At 38.3% G+C, this 22,832-nt stretch overlaps 1 protein-coding gene across 1 annotated transcript; it reads left to right on the top strand.

The window, feature by feature from the left end:
* Positions 1-6,627: 6,627 nt before the first annotated feature.
* NTS (neurotensin) lies at positions 6,628-19,815 on the top strand. Its single transcript, XM_054183949.1, has 4 exons — positions 6,628-6,790; positions 10,961-11,022; positions 17,204-17,428; positions 19,501-19,815. The coding sequence occupies exons 1-4, from the start codon at positions 6,730-6,732 to the stop codon at positions 19,645-19,647; spliced, it is 495 nt and encodes a 164-aa protein (XP_054039924.1). The 5' UTR covers positions 6,628-6,729; the 3' UTR covers positions 19,648-19,815.
* The last annotated feature ends 3,017 nt before the right edge of the window (positions 19,816-22,832 follow it).

Genomic DNA, 22,832 nt, shown 5'->3' with positions numbered 1-22,832 from the left:
CTGTTGGGAGGAAGAGCGGAGAGGGAGAGAGAGAGAGAGAGAGAGAGAGAGGAGTGAGCAAACCAAGGCTTGGTACCATTACGATCTGGATGGCGATCGCAGATGGGCAACTACTATCATTACACCTGTCCAGAAGGTTGCACTGCTCTGGATGGTTTTGATAAGGGATAGTTTTGATAAAGGATAAAGGTAAAGATTGCAGCTCTTCAGCGTTCCTTGTGATAAGCCTTACCCGTAACAACAAGGCTGGTATAGGCTGTCACAGATTACAAACACTTTCTTTTTCCAGAGCAGTGTATATTTATAAACTGTATTCTAGTTTAGACATGGCTATAGTTAATTAATGTTTGTAAAGCACTGAAATTGAAAGGTGTTATGCAAATGTAAAATATTCTTCAGATGCAAAGCCTTATTTTATTTTTCAGAAAGGCTGCTTTCTTTGTCAGTTATGTTTTTGCTTATGTTGTAAATGATTGGTTGCCTGTGTTTGCTGTTGTAACATGTATTCTTATTACCACTTTGCTTGTCTTTATTGGGATGTCTGCTTTTCAATCTCCAAGGAATTTCTTAAATGCTATGCATGCAAATTTCAGTTCACAGATGTGCAAATTACATAGATGCTTTCCATCCCTCATAGGTAAAAAGGCTGGAAGTTGCAGAAAGGGTGTATATTTGGAATGTGCATGCTGGCACAGTACAGAAACCAGAGCTCTTTGAATTCATATTTTGCTTCTGAGGATTACTCCTAAATCAAAACCAGTAAGATTTAACAATGATTTTTAGATGGTCTGCTCATAAATGGTCAAACCAAGCACCTTGTATATGAAGAATAAATTTACAAGTGCTTCTGCCCTGCTTAATGAAATTTCCTGAAGAAGATAAGGAAAAATAACTACAAATTGAATAAGGGAAATAAATCTATGAAATGAGGCAGTGGTTCTTAGTCTTGTCTTATGTTGCAGTAGAAGAACTGTGGAAGACTGTCCATGACTCTCAAGGCTCCCTTTTATAAAAAAAAAGAAAAAGAGAAAAAGAAAAAGAAAAAGAAAAAAGAAAAAAGAAAAAGAAAAAAGAAAAAAGAAAAAGAAAAAGAAAAAGAAAAAGGTAAAAAGAAAAAGGTAAAAAGAAAAAGAAAAAGAAAAAGAAAAAGAAAAAGAAAAAGAAAAAGAAAAAGAAGAGGTTACTGGTTGTTAGAAAACCTCTTAAGGACTCCTGGTGAAGAACCTGTATCTGTCCAAGATGAACGTCTTGGCATCATCTCACTGATTTACGGTAATAATAACGTGTGGCCTCTTCCTGTGCATACAAGAAATATTCCTCAGTATTCTTAACTCAAAATCTTTTCACGGCTGTGTGATTCTAAATAACTAGTTAAAGCCAAATTGTCTCTTGAGTACAAGGAAACAGCATGATTATTTAAGAAACTTGTGAAGATGGCAGGAAAGACAGAATAATTTCAAGACTTTCACAGTGTGGAGCCCAGTTCCTACTTATGTGACATAATTGTAATATAACAGTGTATACTGCATGTCTTCAGTTACCGTGTTCCAGGGAAAACTGAGGAATAATTGGAGACAAAAACTGAATATCATGGGAAAAAGAGAGTCATCCCTCTGCATGCAGATCAATTTCATTTTGCTCTTTCAGGAATTGCGGATAATCATTGTTATCTGATCAGTCCAACAGTAACACTATTAAAACAATAATTTTGCACCTTGTAACTATTTTGTCTGTTTAACACAGAATTTCAAAGCATGATCACTCTGATGAACAGTGGATTACATGAATATGCAATCTTCAACAAAGTTATATCAGGCTTTTCACCCATGTCCATTGTATATATTATATCCTGAAACTTAAATTAAAATATTCATAGCTCACTGGAGAGAAATGAAAAATTGATTAACTTAGGTATTTGGGGAAAATGTGTAATCAGAGAAATGAGAAAGATGCAGTCTGGACTGGGAATGCATTGCTGAGAGGTGAAAGTAAGGAGGAGGTGCCCAAAGCATAACTCCCATGACACACTGTGGTGGCACTTCTAACTGCACTGTTTGCTTTCTCAGATAGGAGGACTCTAGTAAAAGCAAAAAAAAAAAAAAAAGGAAATGGAAATTAGGATTAGGAGGGAAGATTGTTTTCTTATAGCCTTTTTGATCCAAAATGACATTTCCTAAACAATTTCCAAAAAGTTACACATATATATATACACACACAACCAAAAGGTTCACATTTTCAGTGGTTTTAACTGTAGGTGCGTAGATGCATACATGTTGTATTTGCTTTATAGTAATGGAGATGTAGAACCTGTCTTTTTCATGAGAAGGGCTAGAAAATCTCAAAGTTCTGAAAAAGTAATGTCTGTGCTTTAATGGAAAAAAAAAATTGAATTCAAAAGAAGAAGTGATACTTCAGATCATCTTGTTGAGATGATGCTTTAAAATCTTCTGTGATTTGAGAATCACGATCCCCTGGCATATTGAGATGTTGTTGCTGTTTGAAACATCAAAGCATTGAGAAAAAAAGCTCTGCCGTGAATGTCGACCTCATATGTAGAGGCTACACAGAATACCACTTTCACAGTTTCAGAGTCTGGAACTTTAAAACATAAATAGCTTGTTAGATGTGCAAGAATTTTCTGCTGATTTGCAGCTCCTTACAAATGTGGCATAGATATGCATGGTAAGAAATATTTCTAATTCAGATAATAATGTGGTTGCTTATGTGTTTGGGTTTTTTTGTACAACAGTAAGTTCTTGAATATTATCAAGGTCTCCCTAAAGTACATAACCTCACAAATCTGAAAAATTGAGTCACAGAATGGCTAAAGGAGAATGGGTTTGAAGTAGAGAGGATGTTTAACGTTTTACTAACTTAGAAATGATCCCGTGTGTTAAGTATCACCTCTTTTTTACTTTTGAATTTTTTTCTGATATCCTCCGCCACACAGGTGATCTCTGGGATTTTGAGCAATTGAATACATCATCAATTTTTGAGCATCGCTGTCCTGACAACACAGAATAAAAACCCTGGGCATATTTTCAGCTCAGAGAAAGAGAGGCTGACAACTCACAATGCCTGGGAAATCCAGCTGCAGTGCCTGACTATGCTTTAGTGCTTTGAATACCCTTCCCTGTCTGTCCTGCTGCTTTGCTTGAGATTATTGTCCCTTCAGCTGACATGATAGAAATTCATTTGAGTCACCAGTTTTCTGTCCAGCATTAACCTAAACTTCCATAACTACCACAAACTTTGGCTAAAAAACATAAAAAAAATAGAAAATCCATAAAAAAATCTAGATGTTAATATATTTAATGACAGGATTGAACAGCTTGAGTTGTCCTCTATTCATTCTCACTGTGTTTATTTCTGTTCCCAAGGCAAGTCCCAAGACTGCTAACTGGAACATCGACTGTTCCTTATTATAGTCTCCAGTACCTTCTACTGCAGGATCATTAGCAGAATGGTCTTCTCCTTCTGTTTGGTGATTACAGCTTTTGTGTTTGGCGTCATCCATCTGTTATGATGGTAGTCTTATGTTAAAAGTAAATAGAGGTCCGTGTATCTGTTCTTTCATCAATCTACCATTTGCCTGATTGTTTCATTATCTTTATGTGCCTCACAGTTTTGAATGGAGCTGAGTTATAGGCCTGGACAGGCTGTTTAAATCACATGTTGAGGGCAAGTAAAGATAAACCGAGTTTCCCAAATTGACTGACACTAATGAATAGTTATAAATACTTTCTTTAGCTGAGGAATATTTAAAAAGAATGAGGGAGAGAAAAAGAGAGACCGAGCTGCAAAGAAGTTTTTGGGTTTGTTTTGTGTTTTTTTGTTTTGTTTTGTTTTGTTTTTTTTCTTATAAAAGCTTCTCTGGGCCACATTTCTCTTTAGGAGAAATGTGATGTGAAGATGACTTGAGGAAGTCAAGGTGATTTAGGGAATTATTTGAAAGGGTTAAAATTCCTATTATACGTTTCTTCATGGAGCAGTAGAAGCTACAGATGTAGGAAAGAGGCAGAAAAAGTAAGTTATGGAGGACCTGAGAAACTGTTCAGTTCTACTGAGAAAATAATGTAATTGTCTAAGCTCACTTGTGCCTGATCCAGGGGACTTGAAGACAATATGTCAAGAACATTCAACGTGATAAGAAAGCAAAGAAGATTTTTAGCACTGACATTTCTGCCTTGTCACTTTCTGGGGGGGAGGGGGGGAAAAAAGACAAGGTGAAAACAGAGCAATGATGAAAAAGAATATGGCCCATAACATACCATACATTCATCCTCTTGACATCACTAATATTTAGTATCTCAGCATTAAAAAAAAAAAGAAAAGGCAACGATTAGATGATCACAGATTTTAATTGCAGGAAAAATGACAATTACTCTGTTACTGAGTAAAAAATAAAACTTCATTCCTATAAATTCCAGTTACATAAGGTTATGGGCAATTACGCTATTGAAGAAATCTGTGACAGAGAGTAGGCACTAGAAAATATCTATGAAATACGATTCTCATTCATAGAGCTTTCTGAACTGCAGAACACCCACAGACCAAAATCAGCTGCAGATTGGTCTTTCTACATCATGGAAATAATAGAAAATAGGACTGGAGGGGAGTGTGAGTGGCTATCTAATCTAACCTCCGTACTGAGGCAGACGAGCAATAGCTGAAACTTTCTGGCAGACTAGCACAGCCCATACAATGTGATAAACATGTTTTGGGGGTCTTGTTTGTTTGTTTGTTTGTTTGATTTTAAATTCTCTCTTAGTAGGACAGAAAGATGCGTTCCCAACGGTATGCAAAAATCCGTACTCTTAAAACAGCTAACACCACCACAATGCACTCAACGTTATTTCTACTTGTATTTATTTGACCATAAACCAAAACAACGTTCAAATTGAAATTTTGTTGTGCTGCAAAAGTTGATTCAGGGAAGAAGGTGTTCAGTCAATTAAACTTTTCTCACCAGGTGTTCCTTGTGGCAGGATTTTGAAAATTCTGCATGTTTTCTGTTTCTGACGCATCTATTGAGTCACGTAGACAGGCACAGAGGGTACGGGGGGAAAGCAGCGCCCGTCACTGCTCTTGGTATTTTAAAGCAAACTTTCTGCAGTGAAGAGAACATCCACGCTAGCAGAATTTAACCATTCGCGGAGTGTGTTCCTGCTATGTGTGGCATGTGTATCTGTCCTTAAATGTATTCACAGAGATCAAAATGTTCCGCATTGTAGTATCTGCATTCAACAGATGGAGCATTTGTCTGCATCTGAGAAAAAAAAAATAAAAAATCACAGTAAGAGCAGGAGCGCGATGGAGGCTGATGCGACTATTCAGCTTTACATTTATATACTCATACGTTAAAGATTACCCTGCCCTACCCTCCACTTCGGATAATTGCCGTGGTTTTTATGGCACCGAAGGCAGGGCGTGCGATGAAGAGCCGGGAGACCCCGCGCCCCCCCCATCCTCTGCCACCGCGGCCCCTCCCGGGGCAGTGCGCGCCCGCTGCGCCCCCGCGCTGTCTCCCGCCTCGGCTCCCCTGCCTGTTTCACTGGGTCTTGAGCTGTGGGCGCTGTTCTTTGCTGGTCGTTGAGAAAAGGTATCATCTATTGTAAAATTCAACCAGGAAAAGTACATCTTGAGAGAAACGTCTCTTAGGAGCGCTTAACTCTCGTGAAACCGTGGCTGTTGGCTTATGGCAAGCCCTCTTCAGAAGTAATAGGAAGTCTCGCTGTGTGGGGTGTTAGAATTTTTTGCGCATCTGTGAAAAATCTTTATCCAGACACTTTCCCGTACTCTTTCTCCATCGCGCTCTCTTTCACACATTCCTTTTTTTTTTTTTTTTTTTTTTCCTTCCCTCTGCTGCCCATGCCCGATGTCACACACCCCCTGCCCGTGCCCAGGGTTATACCCCTGCCCAGGGTTATACCCCTGCCCATGCCCGATGTCACGCACCCCCTGCCCATGCCCAGGGTTATACCCCTGCCCACGCCCGATGTCACGCACCCCCTGCCCATCCCCGGTTTGACACCCTGCCCGGTGTCACACCCCCGCCCGCGACCGGTGTGCGGTTCTCTCCCTGTTTGGTTTTTTTTTGTTGTTTTTTTTTTTTTTCCCCTCGCGGTGGGGGAAGCTAAAAGAGGTGACAGACAAAGCGCATCAGACGGCACCGCACGAGGACCGCGGCGCTACGCGCCAGCGGTCCGAGCAACTGCCGTAACTTTTTTTTTTCCTTATTTTCTTTTAAAATAATTTTTAAAAACCCATATTATTACTGGGGGGCCTTTCCAAATCGTTCCGGGAAAAGCCCGCGGCGGTGGGTGCGGGGGTTCGCTGCGCGCCCCGCGGGGCTCCGCGTGCGTCAGGCGGCCAGTGGCGTCAGCGCCGGAGGGGGGGGGGGGGGAATGCGGGGGGGGGGGTAGGGGGGGAAGAGGATGGAGGGGGAGGATGGAGTGGGAGGATGGAGGGGGAGGAGGGAGGGAGCTTCATCAGGAGGCGATGGCGGCACCGCCGTGACATCACCCCGCGGCTTATATAGTTGGGGAAGGGTCCAGGTCCCCCGTCTGGTGCCGGCAGCCGCCCGCCAGCGCGTGTGCTGAAGGCGCGGAGAGGCGCGGAGCGGCGCGGAGCGGCGGGACTCTGTCTGTCTGTCTGTCTCTCTCTCTCTCTCCGTCTCTCCCCAGGATTTATGGACTTTACTTTCTAAGCGGGCGGCGCGACACGAGGATGAGAGCCCAGCTGGTGTGCGTGGTGCTGCTGGCCTTGGCCTCCTGCAGCCTCTGCTCAGGTAAGCCCCCCCCCCCCCCGCCCCCCACCACCGCCCCGCACCGTCCCGCACCGCGGGCTGGGCGCTCGCCACCGTCCCCCGACGTGTCTCTGACGGGTCGGCACCGAGCCGCTCCCGGAGCCGTCAGAGGGACCGAAGTCGCCTCGGGCTACCGCGGTTCCACCCAATAGGCGCCAAGGAGCTGGCCCTGATAACGGGATCTGCCCAGCATCATTTTTTATGTTGCTCCCGTAACTTTCTCCCTTCATATAAACCGTCCCTCCCCACAGCATCCGTACCACGGCAGGTAGCACAGGCTAGGCATTACAGATATACACCAGTGTAGACCATCTGCTTGATTATGCTGCCTCATTTGTGATTTATTGAGTGCCATGTATTGCCAGACTATCATAGAGATTACAATTTCTGCAGCTCTCGCGACTAGCTGCCATAATCCAAATCGACATGAATATATATGCACTTCGGTCACTTTTTAGTGACAGAAATACGATTTTAGTATCCTGGGGAAAAAATTGCCAGCAACTGGTCTGAAATTATGACAAAAAATGCTGAATCAGGTGCAGATCACACAATAGGAAGGTTAATGTAAGTGCATTTCGACTCTAAGTGCAATTTCTTTAGAAACCTAAAAAAGGAGGACCATACATTAATATGCATTCTCTGCTCCTTTGGAAAATGACACAGCTAAGTGTGTGTCATTTATGCCCTAAGTTTATGATCAAAGATAGGTATGGTGGCGGTTAAACAGGTGTACACTCACTGACATGAAGCAGAATAGTCTTCAAAATCCAATCTTAACTAACTCGCAAATTACTTTAACTCCACAAAATTTAAAGAGTAAATTTACAAGTAGCTTAATTTTTCATCTTCAGTATTCAGGAGGACTCAGATTTCCTAATTCTCACTTTTAGATGAAACCTTCCAATTTGTATTCCTCCGCAGAAGAAAAACGTAACACAAGTAATGCCTACATTTTATCACAGTTTAAGCATAATCTTTCTGTATATTACAGAGAACTGGTGATTGTAATGACAGGGCTTAATACTTGTTGTTTTATCCCCATATATTTGAAGCTTTTTAAACAAATACTTGACTGGTATTTTCAGTGAGGCAGTTTAAAATTCAACTGTTTGTGGAGTCTGAATGAAAGCCCACTAAAGTAAAAAATTTCAGTGGAAATTAAAATAGGCTCATAAAAAAACAAGAAGCAAGATTGTATGTATAACTGACATGATGGTTTATTTGCTTGAAAATTTGAAATTATATTTATATGAGAAATGCTATGGAAAAGCATTTTGTGGAGGGGCTAATAATATGGACAGTTATGTTATAAAGAAAATGATAATTGATTTTAATTTTCTTTTGAAAGTGTTTGCTCTCAGGGGAAGTGTGTGCTTGTAGAACGTAGCCATGCCTGTAGAATGTGAATATATGAATAGGAGCCGTATTTCTTGTCAATAACAAGGGAATCAAGAGGACATAAAGCTGTGTGAATTTCCCTCTGATTTGAACAATAATGTGTAAGCAGGCTTTTTACACATTGCTCTCTGAGAACCTGCACTTTTTATGCTTTTACTCCTCATCTGTCTCTTTCACTCCTCAATTACCTGGATGCGCTCCCTTCTCCTCGAAGCCTTGCTTTAGTCTTCACCTGAGGAATCTTGATGAGCCGTCTAAATAATGGCCTTCAGATTTCTTTTCTCAGTCAAAATATTTCTTAATACCTACCTATCTTCCACATCTGCAGCTATCTTCCAACCTCCATGGTGTGGAAGCTATCTTCCATCCTCTATAGAGTATAACAAACAGGTGCTAACCAGACACAAGTCCTTTCATTGTCCTCAGCTGCTATGACCCAGGACACCATGAATCATGATGCTGTCACACGTGTGCCGCTCACACATTCACGGGAGCTGCTGCTATCGTTAGTGGAAATTCAGCTGAGGTGATCTTGTGCTGCCAGCAGAACTTTGGCTAATGGTAAATGGTTAAGAGATTAGATAACGCTGACAACCAGTAGTGCTGAAAGGGCTGAAAGGCATTAGGTTGGAGATTAGTTGCTAGTGACTTGCTGTAATACTGATTTACAAACCAGTCTTACTTAATATTTTCAATAACAACTTTAATGCAAGAAGTAAAAATAAATGAATGTAGTGTGCTGGTAATGCAAAAGTGAACAGGAGCATCACTACAGAAGAAGATTTGCATAACACACAGAAGAAGTTTTTGATGACCTGAAAACTAGAAATGAGAAGCAGTCCAGCAGTACAAAATGCAATAGCTTAGTAAATAACAGAAGTTCCTATTAAAAACTCCTTTTAACAGAAGCACAGCTGTTGGAAATGTCTGAGGAGATGAAAGACTTGGTCATATTATCTGACCTCATTTTTTTTTTTTGTGAGATACTAAAGTTTTTCAGCCATGGAAGACAAACAAAATAAAAAAAATGTGCAAGAAAGCTACCTCCTGTAGCTAATGGTAGGCATTAAGGTAGTTAAGTACTGGGGCTTCTGATCCGAACTGTACTGTACTGTGCTGTCTTGAGATCACGTCAGGCACAGAGGAGGGCCATTCTCCTGAGTTGTGGAGTACAAGGCTATTACAAGACAGGAGAACAGATGAGAGTCTAATAGCTCTGGGCACAGCCTTTCAGTTAAGTATTTATGGGATTTCCAGGGGAATGGTTTATGTCCGAAAGACACAGTGATCTTGCATTTGTTTGCTAATCACCATGTAAGCACACTCTAAAGATCTAAGCTGGGAAGGGCCGTGATTACTCTCAAAAAATACATGATTTGGGTAAACACTACAAATAGAAAGGTATAATTTATAGTGAAGGAAGCTATACACAAATGATTAACAAATTTGTAATTAGAAATAAATTAGGCTTGAAATTAGAAGAAGGTGAATAACCAATGATAGTTTGGAAGAATTTCCCAGAGAAAAAACACAGTGGTGGTGGGATCTTGTTATTAAGATTGAACGTGATAGATTTTTAAGAGCATTATAATGGTTGCCTTCCTGTGCTAGCAGAAATCTATGGCAGATTAGAAAATATCTGTATTAAAGCTTCCTTACAGTCTTGTGTTCTGGGAAAGGTAGTGACACAACCTGGTGATGGTCCCTGAAATGAAGGCATAGGCAGAATCTATCCATAGATTTTATGGTAGGGTGTTGCATGCCAACAGCATCGATCACTGGAATGAAAGTGAAATATGACTTATATGAATATGGAATAGATTTTGTTTTAGTTTGGTTTTACATATAAGTAAGCATATTGTTTGGCTTTGGATTGCTGGTATTCCATGAAAGCTAAAAGCCATGTGGAATTCTGTTCTGCTTGAAGACTTAACTGATTTCTGTATATATCTTGTCTTCGAGCTGCGATTGCTGCTACATTTCCAAGGCACCAGATTTTCCTTGTGATTCTGTACAGCACAAAGCAGAAAAGTTTATGGCTGTTTTCTCTTTCTACTGCATTTTTTTACCCTATTCACCAAATCTTGCAAGTCTGCTGAGCTATCAAAAGTCAATTAAATTAGTAAAGAAAATCCTAAAACTTTCAGTGAAAATACTTTATTTTGATATATACATTGTCAAGAGCTTGTATCACAAACTGGCCAAGCTCAATTCCCTCATATGAGTAAAAATGTTCTAAATTTAACCAATAATAATCAAGACTAAATCTTGTCAAGTAATCATAACTGCCATACACCTGCATATTTAGCTGATACTTAAATAAATATTCTTTGAAAAGAAATGTCAAAAATCTTCTTCCAAAGTAAGCAGAGGTGACAAATAGTGATTATGAAAATCATCCTGTTTTTGAACGAGGAATATTGCAGCAGTTTTGTTTACTGAAAGGACTGCAGATTAGTGGGCCTGTCTACCAGTGAACTGAGATTAATGAATCATTTCATTCACTTCAATAAGCTTGATCATGCTTTAAAAAGGTAGTGAGTGTCCATTATAGCGTAACGTTGCTGTTACCTGAAGACTCCTCACAGTCCCTCTAGATCATTTTGCTTTGTTTTTATCAAAGTTGTTTGTTTGGCTTGTTTGGTTTTTTGTTTTTCAAAATTCATTGATATATCTAAATTCTGTATGCGGAATTGAAATGTCCATGATTTATGATGAAATAATAAACATGTGTTTCTGGTTTATTCTCAGATTCAGAAGAGGAAATGAAAGCGTTAGAAGCAGATTTATTGACCAATATGTACACATCAAAGGTAATTATTTTTCCTCTTTAGCTGACGGGTAGGGAGCAAATGAATTCTCATTACAAACCCAGAAGTCTCTGCACAAAGTAATAACCTATGGTCAAGACCAAAAAGTTCAGTGCTAGACATTACTTTGGTGCGAGATTTTCTTCAGTTCAAAGGAAATTTAAAGGTGTTGATGTGACACACTAAAAGTGCTCCTCACTCGTGACACTGGTACTTCCATTAAACTGTCAAAACTGTGTTATGTGCAGAGATGTAAATTTATATCAGGAAATGTGTTTCCAGCAGGATTATGCCTGATGAAAGCTAAATTAACCTTGAGTTGAATCTCTAAGTGCTATTTTTATGCAGAACTTTTCCTATATGCATATAAAATTGAGGCAGTCATAAAGCAAAAACTGTTAATACATATGCCGATTTTGGCTTAGGAATTTAATCATAGTGTTAGTACAGGAACATGGGGACACGACTGTGAAAATATTAATTTGATAAATGACATTTCCTTGACAAGTTGCCAGACTGTGAGCGATGTACATGTTATTTAATGCAAACAGACAAAAATTCAGCTCCAACCTCGTATTGACAAGGTGAGGCAGCAAGTGTTGCACATATGTATTGAACAGGCTGATAGACAAACACTTTCTCAGTACTGTTATTTTCCACAAATAGTCTAAGAAATATACATGTCTAATATTTCTTCAACAACATATTTAAGAACAAACCCTGAAACAAGTGCCATGGGCTTAAGGTCGAATGTTTTAATTCATTATTCTAATGAAGTTCAAGTGGTACTTGAATTCAACGGAAAATAAAATGAGAAATGAAAAATTTCCCTCCAAAAAGAATTTCATAAGCCAATGACTAGTTGAAGGTTAAGGACAAAACCTGCCTGGAAGACTTCTGCATTTACTGTATTTGCTTACATGCGAACTTTTTCACAGGATCCTTTGAATAAACTAGAATAAGAAATGAGGCCAGAAAATACATTGTTTTGATCTGGTCTGGCAGTTCTTAGGTTCCCATGTTCTTTACTGGCATGGTAATTAACCTTAGATGCCAAATAAACCTGTTTGCCACTTGCTTCTCTAAGGTACAGAAAGATTTAATAGAAATTCTTTTCCTGAGACAAATTTAAATGTAGGAGGCCGACAAAAATAGTTCTTTCTCTGTGTGGCAAAACATAGTATGCCCTGGGAGGAAACCCTGCAGCTACTGGTATTTCTCCTGCTGACTTTAGTGGAATTGTGAACCTACCTTCCACTTCCATCTTTTCATCTCTCTCAGCACAGAGCACAATCTCACGTAACTAAAAATGCACAAAAATGCGACAGTTGATAATGTAATGATGTCTGCCATAATACTCTTATATGTTGTTTTACATCATGTAGCTTGCTATTCAATTCCCTTATGGTATATACCAGCAGTCAAATGACGCTTGAAGTTGACAGAAGCAGTAGATGCATGGTGGAGACGTTGTTTTAATTCTGCATTATACCGCCTTAAATCACCACCTAAAATTTATTAGTCCAGTATATATTGTCTCTTGACATCAAAGTAAGGCATGGTGGAACCACTAAAATGTGTGCATAAATGCTTCTACAACAGGCTTGCCACTATTCCATTCATTACTGAAATGACAAATTCTTTTATTTTTTTTCTATTGTCCTCTGCTAGCTTTTAACCCTCATTAGAGCAAAAGTGTGGTTCTGGTGTGAGAGACAAATTTGAGGATGGTATGTGTCATAACTGTCTTGTATTGTGCCTGAGATCTGGTTCCAGTTGAGGGCAATTACTGTTAAGTTGCATTATCTGTCTTTGACACTGACTTGGTAAAAAGCAGCAAGCGAAATCCAGACGATTTAAATAGCGTTTAGATGGGGGAAAAAAAAGAAAAAAAATTGTTTATGGAAGCTCAGATCTAAAAATGCAGGAAAGTAAGTGGATTATCAATTGTGGTTCTAGTACTTGACAGAAAAAATCTTCCTAAGTAGGCATTTGTGAAGTAAAGTATCAAGACTACAGCTAGGGTTTAAGCACACACCTTTTGTAACCTTCAGTAGTCTATCCAATATTACGGAAAGAGTTACCATATGCCTTTGACTTCACAGAGTGCTGTCCAGTGCCTATGGGCCCTTTTCAAACTGCTCTTTAAAGTCATCTATATGCTGAATCACTCTCCATCTTTAAAGAAGTATGTCCATGCTTATTACGACCTGTCTTCAACTTCTAATAGTTTATCACCCTACCCTGCTATTACATCTCAAAGAAGACACAGGGGTCAAACAAATCCCTAAAATGCTTTATCTGTCTTTCCTCTAAGATAAAATCCAAAAAAGCCATTTGGAAGACCTGGTAAGACAACACAACCTGAAGTGTCCCAAATATGTGGACAGTTATCTGCTGTCTCTCTTTTGTATCAAATAGACAGCTCTATTCCCAGATGCCTAAATGCTTACCTGAAACCACCACGTGCATGAAGAATGTCCTGAACTCAAACAAGACTGAGATTATGTTAGTTAAAGGAAAAAAAAAAAACAAACCAAAAAAAAACCAAAGAAGAAAAATGTGTTTTCTTGAAGAATTTATCATCACTAGAATGTACTCCCCCACATTCATTTTCTGAAATCTTGGACCTTCTGAGCTTCTTATAGTCCTAGGATGCCTCTTGCTGACTGTACGTGCCCAAACAGTTTGGCCTTTTTGTCAGAGGCAGATGAGATTACAGCTGCCTAGGAGTTACTGACTGCCTGACGCAGTCCTCACATAAAAATTCATTACATTTACAGGCATTAGTATACACCACGGAAGAACTTCTGCTGTAACAGAACTCAATACCATATGTGCCTAAAGACAGAGAGTATTTTTATTATTTCTACGGTTACATTCTGAACAAAATTCAACTACTACACCAGAAAGGAACCACAGAGATCCAACATTTCCTTGGGTTTTACTTGGTTATGAATTTGTTTTTCATCTGCTTTCACTAGATAAAGACAAGAATATAAAAAGCAGAGAACTGAACTTTCATTTTCTGAAAAAAAAAAAAAAAAAAAAGGCAGTTGTGAAGTACATAAGAAGTATCTTAAACAAACTATCAGGGGTATCATTCAACCAGAAAGGGGAAGAAAAAGATATCCTATAAGTTATAATTTGTGATTCTCTTTAAACTTTCATAGGACAAGCCTATTGTCAAAGAAGGAAGTATTCTCAAGCTCATTTCAGTTTCTTAGAAGATGTAAAATTCTCTTTCAAGATATATGAGGTGTGGGAAACCATATATCTGAGTCTTATTTCAGAAGCACGTTCAACAATGGAAATGCATACATCATCTTCACCTCAGCATTCATAATTTTTAATTTCTGATTCATATTGCAGTTTCTTTTGTTCCTTCAGATCACTCCCAGGTATTTTTCAAGTTAATCTTAAAAAAACCTAGTTCCATCTTGGCAGATATCTGTTTCTTGATATCTTGTGTAGGTGTTTTCCAAAGCATGTCTTACCCGTGTGGAAAATATGTCACACATTGGAAATGCACTTGAACATTTAGGTTATGGTCATCTTAAACTGTATTTTCACATATTCCTTTAGGATAACCACCTCAAGGATTTCCCATAACCTATAAAACAAACTTGTCTGATCGCAATGCTTCATGTTCAGTGACTGGCAATGACCTGGAGAGCTCCAAGTGCAGTTAAAAATTGTTCACTCTTGACTGGAGTTCTCCATGTTTTATAGTCTCATTCTGTGAGCTGGCAGCAGTCAGAAGCAGGTGTATCAGGGTAAAAATACTTTCTGGTGATATATGTGTGGTATTAATGAGAATTAGACTCCCTTAACAAACCCAGTATGCTTGCAAACAGCACTGCAAATTTTTTTCCCCTAACCTCGTAAGTAGCAGCTAAGACCAATTCCACCTAATGAGGTCTGCTATTTAAGTCTTTTACCAATATGCAGGGGAAAGTTCCTTTAAACATAGACATGCATCAGGCTAACCTAAAGTAGTAATTTTAGATCAAAAATATTCTATAAATTGCGCAAGAAGGCATAACAAATTTCCCTATTCTTTCCTGTTCTTTCCTCTTCTCATCCACTGGAATATTTTTTTTTTTTTTTAACTCAGAACTCTCACTTGCTCCCTTAACACTGCCCCTAGATTTTTTTCTTCATTGAAATTTAGCTATTGTAGTGCAAGCTCACATTTCTTTCCTATATGCTGGAGAGAGAATTGCACTGGAAAAGCCTCCTAAGTTGTCATGGAACGCTCCATATTTTTATATTTCAGAGATTCTTTTAAAACAGACCACAGATTTTGAAATTGCAGTGGACACTTGCTCTTTTAGCTAGTTTAACTTCTGTTAATTAAATTAGAGATTCTGCAAAAAGATTAGTTTTTGGTTTGGACCCGTCACGTCTTTTCAAATAATTCGATAGACTAATTAGGGCACCTAGGTGGGACAACAGATGAGCTCAAAGTAAACAATGCAGAATCAATTTCAAGCTTCTGAATAAGATTTGAGATTTGTTTTCTTCTTAGCCTCAAAGCAACATACTCTTTTTGTTTGCTTGTTTCCCTGAGCTCTGTCAGGAATCTGAGAATACATAGTGGTTTTATTAAAGGACTAAATTATTCTCATTTTGAAAGGCATGCATATATCAGATGTATATTGGAGTAATGATTATGGCCAAAAAGGAATTTTTTTTTAACTAATGCAAATAGTGATGCCAGCTCTTCTTCTTTCTTCCCCCACTCCTCTCCATTTTCATTCTTTTCCCTCAAAAAATAGTAAAGTGTGGTGAATACACATAAATCTTGCATACAATGCCCCTTTGTTAGGAAGGTGGTTTAAAGAAATAACAGATTATATGATTACCTAATGTTCAGCTAAGTAAGCCCTGCATCCACGCTCTTAATTAATGCTGTCAGTATGTAAAAGGCAATGTCTGGGTTAATGTAATACCTATATTTAACTTTGTACATCCAGGAAAAGAAGCAACTACGTTTCAGTTCATAAGTAAAGTGTAATCCTAATGTGCACAGCAAGGAAGCCCTTGCCAGTAATAAGTAGGAATTTGCTCTTTGCCTTTTGATTGGAGATTGCTGTGTCACCAGTTTTAGTTTAAGGAAATTAATTTCTATACTCACCGCTAAAAGGAATACAGTTTGAAAGGAATGATTTATAGTGGGAGAACCAAGAAAGCAGCAAAGACATGAAAAGCAGTGAATGAGGTAGGAATTAGGTTTTTCACTTATATTTTTCAATTGATAATCAAAACTAAAGAAGACTACTGCCGCAACTGCTTGGGAAGAACAGTACTAGTAGAAAAGTACAATTATTTTTTCTCAACATTTTTAAAAAGGGTTTAAAAGTTAAATAGCTCCTAAATCATGCAAGATACTGGAGCAAGCAACTTTTGAGACAAACTATGTTCTCTATTTCTGTCTTTCTGTAACATCTCTGAACAGGTCCATTATGTACCAACTAAATACAGTTGGTCTGAGGTTTTCAGTCCAGTTACCAAATCAGGATTACATTGTTTGCACAGCTCTGTTTCATCTTTGATCCATCTTCAGCTAAGCCCGCAGACCTTTGATTCACATCTCCCAGGCTCATGGCTCTCCAGCATCCAAAACTCCTGGGGCTTACAGATTCCATAACTTCAGACCCAGCCTCATCAGACAGCTTGCCCTGAAGCAGGGACTCCGTTCCTTTTCTCAGGGAATTTTGAAATGACTGGTATTTGTTCTGAACTGAGGAGGAGCGTCTAGCTAACCACAGGCATCCACCGTGGATTCCAGTACTGGGAATTTATCCAGTGGGTTTGACTCATTGTCCTGATTTACACCTGTGAATTTATATTATATTAATTTTCATCTGTGTTTTTGTTTGCACCTGTGCAGAATGACTATGAAATGCTACCATTCTGGTTTGGTAGGAGTTTAGTTTTTCATCGTGTATATCTACCTGGGGGGTAAGGCTGTGGGGAAGCAGACTTGGTGTGTTTAATAAATGAGTTGTCCTAATTTCAGCACTCTCTAATTATTGTCTAAAAGTTGAGCAGATGAAAAGTAGTTCAAGCATATAAACTTATTCCTCACAAAATGTTTGAGTGCCACACATCATTGCTAAAAAAAAAAAAAAACAACAAACCAAAAATTGTGTTAAATGGTGGGTATTTGTATTTTCAGATTACCAGAGCAAAACTTCCTTACTGGAAAGTGACCCTGCTAAACGTCTGCAATCTTGTCAACAACATAAACAACCAAGTGGGGGAAACAGTAGAGGTGGATGAAGAGGAACTTGTTTCAGGAAGACAGTTTCCTGCTGCTCTGGATGGCTTCAGCTTGGAAGCAATGCTGACAGTATATCAACTCCAAAAAGTTTGCCACAGTAGAGCCTTTCAGCACTGGGAGGTAAACAAACTGCCACAAACGCATGTTTCAACTGCGTTTAAGTTTTCAGGCTCGGTTTGTACTGATGTTTTAAAATCCATATCCGTGTAACCCCCGTCACTTTGTCTGAGCTTTCCTTCCCTTTTTTATATTCTCTAATACCTCTAATATGCCTCTTATTGAAAAAGTTATGAATTAATGTAGTTCCTGATGAGTGAGTGTCTGTGTTTTATAACAACCCATGGATAAATGAGAACTATTCTTAACTACATACTTTCTCCACTCTTTGTAGCCATTCCAAGGAACCAAACAAACACATAAAAGTGAGGTCTATGCCAGAACATGAAATTAATATCTGCTTAGCAGACATGAAGTTACTGCAGATGTATTGAGGCATAAGTAAATGTAGGCAGAGTTTCTGAAAACCCTTTTAAGGCCCTAAGGCAAACTGGATTCAAAATGCAGGGACACATGCCCATGTGTCCATGTAATTTTACCAGGTACTCTGGGCTTCTTACCATTGCTAGGAAACCAATAGAAAGGGAACTCCTGTTTTTCACTTCCCCACACCTAAAGAGGGCCCTGTAAGTTGACATTGTGATTGTATGAGGATTGACGTTCTTAAATAATGATTGTTTATAGTCCATTTGTTATATTTATCTTAGTGCAATGATCACACAGAAGTACACTGAGCACAGTCTGCTTGCGTTGTTATATATTACATTAAAAGCTGCTTTGTGTAGCGAAAAAAGATACCTCAGTGTCACTACCCACTTTTCAGTGAAACCAATTTCTTCCGCTGTCGCAGGTTCATGGACAGTCTGGCTGAATCTTGATCCTCTTTTGTTTGCTTAATCACAGCTCTGTATTTACAGGCTTATTCTCAATCTTCATATTAGCTGGGATGGTCCATACAAAAGACTGCAACATCTTTGACAACCAGAGTTTTCTAAGGACTCTTTTCATCAGTACATGAATTGCTGAAAAGGAGCTACCACAGAGCTGACTATATGCAATAGCCCATATGACTTAATCACAGTTCCTTACTTTGCTGTTTCATCATCATCTCATGTGGTGGCTGGGGAGCATCACTCCTAACAGTACTGCATGTGAAACTGAAAAAAAATATTCCTCTCTCATCTTAGGAACATTCTTATGCAGTGCAGTGGTTTATAAAGTGCAATAAAAGAAGAAGGGATAGAGCCAGAGGGAGAAGGACTGAAGAAGGCTTGAAATAAACCATTTCTGTAATGAAAGAAGTTCTTGTGATCTTATTCATCCAGGATTGACTCCAAAGTCTGTTGAAACCATGAGAGTCTTTCCATTCATTTTAATAGAATTTAGATGAGCACTCATTTATTAAGTAATTAAGTGAGTAACAGAGTTTGATTGTTTAGGGAAATACTGAGGTGAGTATAAAAATGTTTTCAGTTTAATGCCTTTCAGCCAGACAGTAGGACTGTACTTGACCATGGAAGAATGTGGTGAGAGAATGGATGAAATCTTAACAGATAAAGCAAGAATGCATCTGAAGAAAACACTTTAAAAACTCCAAATAAAAGTTTAAATAGAGTTATATAAGAAGTTTTGATTGTCAAAATTTTGGCTTTCTTATGCTTTATTTAATTTCTTATTTGTTTATTGCACATTTTGATTTTTCAGCTGTAGGAAGTTGCAGATAAAAATATTGCTCAAAAGCTGAAGCCAGCAAGCAGTGGGTGTTTTAGGAGGTGTTTAGCCTAAATGAGTGATTACAGAGTGACAAACATTAGGAAGTTTTCAGTCAATTTGAGTTTTAGACCAGAAAGGACATACCAGCTTTTCTCTCTAGTCAAAACCAATGATCTAATTCATTTCAGTGGAATTTAAATATCACCTCCATAGGATTCATCTCAACTTTAGCCTGACCTTAGTTTCATGTCTTGAGTTTTGGGCTTTCCTCTTCTTTTTTTTTTTTTAAAGCTGCAACTATTATGGTAAAGACTTTTCTTGGTGGCAGATATTAAAACAAAGTTTTATAAAACTGCTAGGAATTGATAATCTTCATTACCAAAAAAAGCTGATAACATTGTGTCTCTTCTTGCATCCTACAGTTACTTCAGCAAGATGCTTTTGATCTAGATAACTCAAGCCAAGAGAAGGAAATAATGAAAAGAAAAAATCCCTATATTCTGAAACGACAGCTACATGTGAACAAAGCTAGAAGACCATACATACTCAAGAGAAGTTCATATTACTGATGCAGCAGAAGAAAACAATGTATATTTAGTTTATAGGTAACTGTGCGTTATGGTTATCTTATTTAAATCTAAAATCATACTTGTGTGAAAACATATTATGGAAAATCATCAAGATGATAACTGTGTCTTTTTTGCAATTGCTGTTTCTTGATTGTGATTTTTTCCTACTTGAGATTAATTGGACCAATACATTTGCAAATAAATCTAGTTTCTAAGCATGATGTATTGTACAAAACTGAGATTTCAACATATTTCCAACAATATTGTAGTGTTTTCCTATTTTATAAAGCACACTGACATACACCAAGTAAATTGATATTGTCCACAAACCATACTGGGAATCTTACAGTTTCTTATTGCAACACCTCAAACGTATATATGCTTGCAAATTTTTGTATAATACACTGGTCAAAAATGCCACGATATTTTATATATTGGACAATTCAATTTCTTAGGGATTAGGTCTAAGAAAGGAATCAAATACTATCAGCTAGCTATTAAATGGCAATTTCAAAATTTGTATTTTAAATGGTCTGCTTGTAAATGAGTTTTAAATTCTTGACTCCTAACTTACCACTGAAAAGTCATAATTTAAGAAAACAATACCTAAAGGAGATTTTAACAGAGTATGCTAGGGATAACAAATCCAGATGTGCTTCAGAGTCTTGTGTATCACCAACTAAATAAGAAAAACAGGTTATTAAATCAGTAAAAAAATTTGCAATGTTTACTTAATCTACGAATGCTCAGGAAAAAAAAATAAAGACAAAAAATAAAAGCTGATTCATGCTCCTGTGCTGTCACTGTTAAAGTCAAAATACTAATCTGGTTATATGAGAAACTTGGGAGAAATATTTGCAAGAGGAATTAAAATTAGAACACCTTAAACTTACAATTAAAAGGCATTCCCATTCCCTTCCTCTACTAATTTGTAATAACAACAGGCAGTTTCAGGAGTTAAAGACAGCCTTGGAAGCTGACAGAGAGGGGAGCTCCCAGCATGGAAAAAATTGTTTTCAGGCCATGAGGAATCGAGTGTCACCTGAAATTTACAGATTTTCCAGCTCTGTGTCTGTGATGTGTACATGAGACTTAGGATCTCAATGATCCTGGGTTCCAGTCTGGAGGAAAACACTCTGAAAGAACTGGGGGTCACAACAACAGTCAAAATAGAGGGACAGTCCAAGATCAACGAATCGATGAGCATCCAGAAGCCTGGATGCTCAGATCAGGAGGCAAGAAATGGGACAGACGTTGCTTTTGAAAATGTACCTGTTTTATGTTTGAGCTATTTCCTCAAAGCAATGCTGTTCCAACAAATTGCCTGAAGAAAAACACTCAGAGAATTTCTAAATCCTGTCACAGGTCAATTATTATTAAACATACACAGGGATATACATAGAAAAAACATACCCATACCAACCGCTATAGCAATTTTGTTACATGGGGAAGGATGGTTTTTTTACAGTAAAATGTATTTTTACTGTAGTAAAGCTAATTGTATTTCCTTTTCTCACTACAAATGTTAATCAGTTTATTTACTCAATAGCAAATAAATGCATGCACTCACAAGATATAACTGAGCATACACTAATTACTGTAATAATTGTTATGACTTGAATACAGCAAAGCACTTAAGCACATTTGGTCTCAATGTTTTAAATGCTTAATGTGCTTAAGGGCTTTGCTTAAGTAAGGTTCTAGCAGATTCATACCCTTTATTTTTTATGAAACTGTCATAGAATTAGACTGGAGACACAGTATGCTCTCAAGTGGCTAAGAAACATCCCTCTTCCTAACAAAACTACAAGCTCCCTAGTCATGGACTAGTTATGGACACTTTAAATTCTAAATTACCCATTGGTCTGAAATAGCAAGGCAGAACAGAGTTTGTCCCAAAATTCACTGCTAGCAATATATGAGGAAAAAAGAAAAAAAGCTTCAGATCACTATTTCATGGGGAACACAGAAAAATAAGACAAAAAGAAATAGCTTGCGCTGATATTTTTCTCTCGTGTTCAGTTTAAGAGTATAAGAGTTAAAAAAAACAGTAGGGTAAGGTAATCCCCTAAAAGGATAAGGTGGTTGTCATCTGATAGAGAATGTTAAAATTTTTGAAAACAAAAGCACCCTTCCATGTTTCATTTTGGAAGTGATTTAGATATTCACGGTGATGGTGGCGGACCTCAAATGATGATGATTATCTGTTCCACCTTCATCTAGTACTCCACACTCAAGTGGGATTTACCCTGTGACTGTGTACTTGTTCCCTGCAGCGTAGAGTTAACAGATTAGCCAGACGGACTGACTGAAAATGGCTTAAAATAACCCATTTCCTTTCTGCACGCTGCGAATCCACACAGGGTCAGCTACTCTGTGCCACTGAAGGAGGCAGAGCTTAAAGTATGGCAGGAGGCAGCTTGTTCAGTTGTTCCCTAGCCTCTGACGGAGCCGTTCAGGAAACTGTCAGAGGAATGTCAGAGGAACTGAGAGACAGTCCTAACTAGATGAGGAAACAATATCCATAATTGTAACATGGTCAGTAAAGATACAAAAGCCAAAGCTGGCCTTTCAGCTTATTGGTCATTGGCAAAAAGCAAGCATAGCAGCATTAAGATGTTAGAAAACACAATTAAACCATATGATTAAGCCAGGTATACAGAGCTGTTAAGGGCTATTTTGGTGTCTGGGGGATCCTGAAATCTCCTCTCACTTCTAGCTGTTGCTACCTCCTGATGACCTCGCTGCTGTGGAATCACAGCCTTTCTTCAGCCCTCCTTTTTGGATGATGGCAGCAAAAAAATAAGCAGGCTTATGCGTATTTGTCTCTCACATTCGTTCAGTGGGATCCTCGGGTACCTGCCTTGGCCCGAGCTGTGCATTGCTTTGCAGCAGCAAGGGGTGCTGAATAAAGTTCAAGCCAGAGGAGTTCCTCACAGTATGTAAAGATTCGTAAATTCAGACAGTGGTGGTATTTTTTTCCTTTTCCGTAATTGCCTCAAGTTTAAAAATGTTGTTTTGAAGATCATTAACTCAGAATGCTACCTTGGCTTAAAGAACTGCCTCTTGATATGAACAATTTTGTTTTATAAAGGCAATTACTGAGATATTTGCTGTCTGTCTCCACAAAGGAACACATTTTTTCCTACATATTCCATTTTACTAAGTTCATAGATGAATAATCA

The sequence above is a fragment of the Rissa tridactyla genome, chromosome 1 (genome assembly GCF_028500815.1).
Source record: "Rissa tridactyla isolate bRisTri1 chromosome 1, bRisTri1.patW.cur.20221130, whole genome shotgun sequence".
Taxonomy (NCBI): domain Eukaryota; kingdom Metazoa; phylum Chordata; class Aves; order Charadriiformes; family Laridae; genus Rissa; species Rissa tridactyla.
The sequence above is the reverse complement of the archived record's forward strand: the minus strand, read 5'-3'. Positions and strand labels throughout refer to the sequence as shown.

Coding starts and splice junctions, on each gene's coding strand:
- NTS (XM_054183949.1), top strand. CDS start 6,730: ATGAGAGCCCAGCTGGTGTGCGTGGTGCTGCTGGCCTTGGCCTCCTGC. Junction 6,791..10,960: donor CTCCTGCAGCCTCTGCTCAG/GTAAGCCCCCCC, acceptor GTTTATTCTCAG/ATTCAGAAGAGGAAATGAAA. Junction 11,023..17,203: donor CCAATATGTACACATCAAAG/GTAATTATTTTT, acceptor TTGTATTTTCAG/ATTACCAGAGCAAAACTTCC.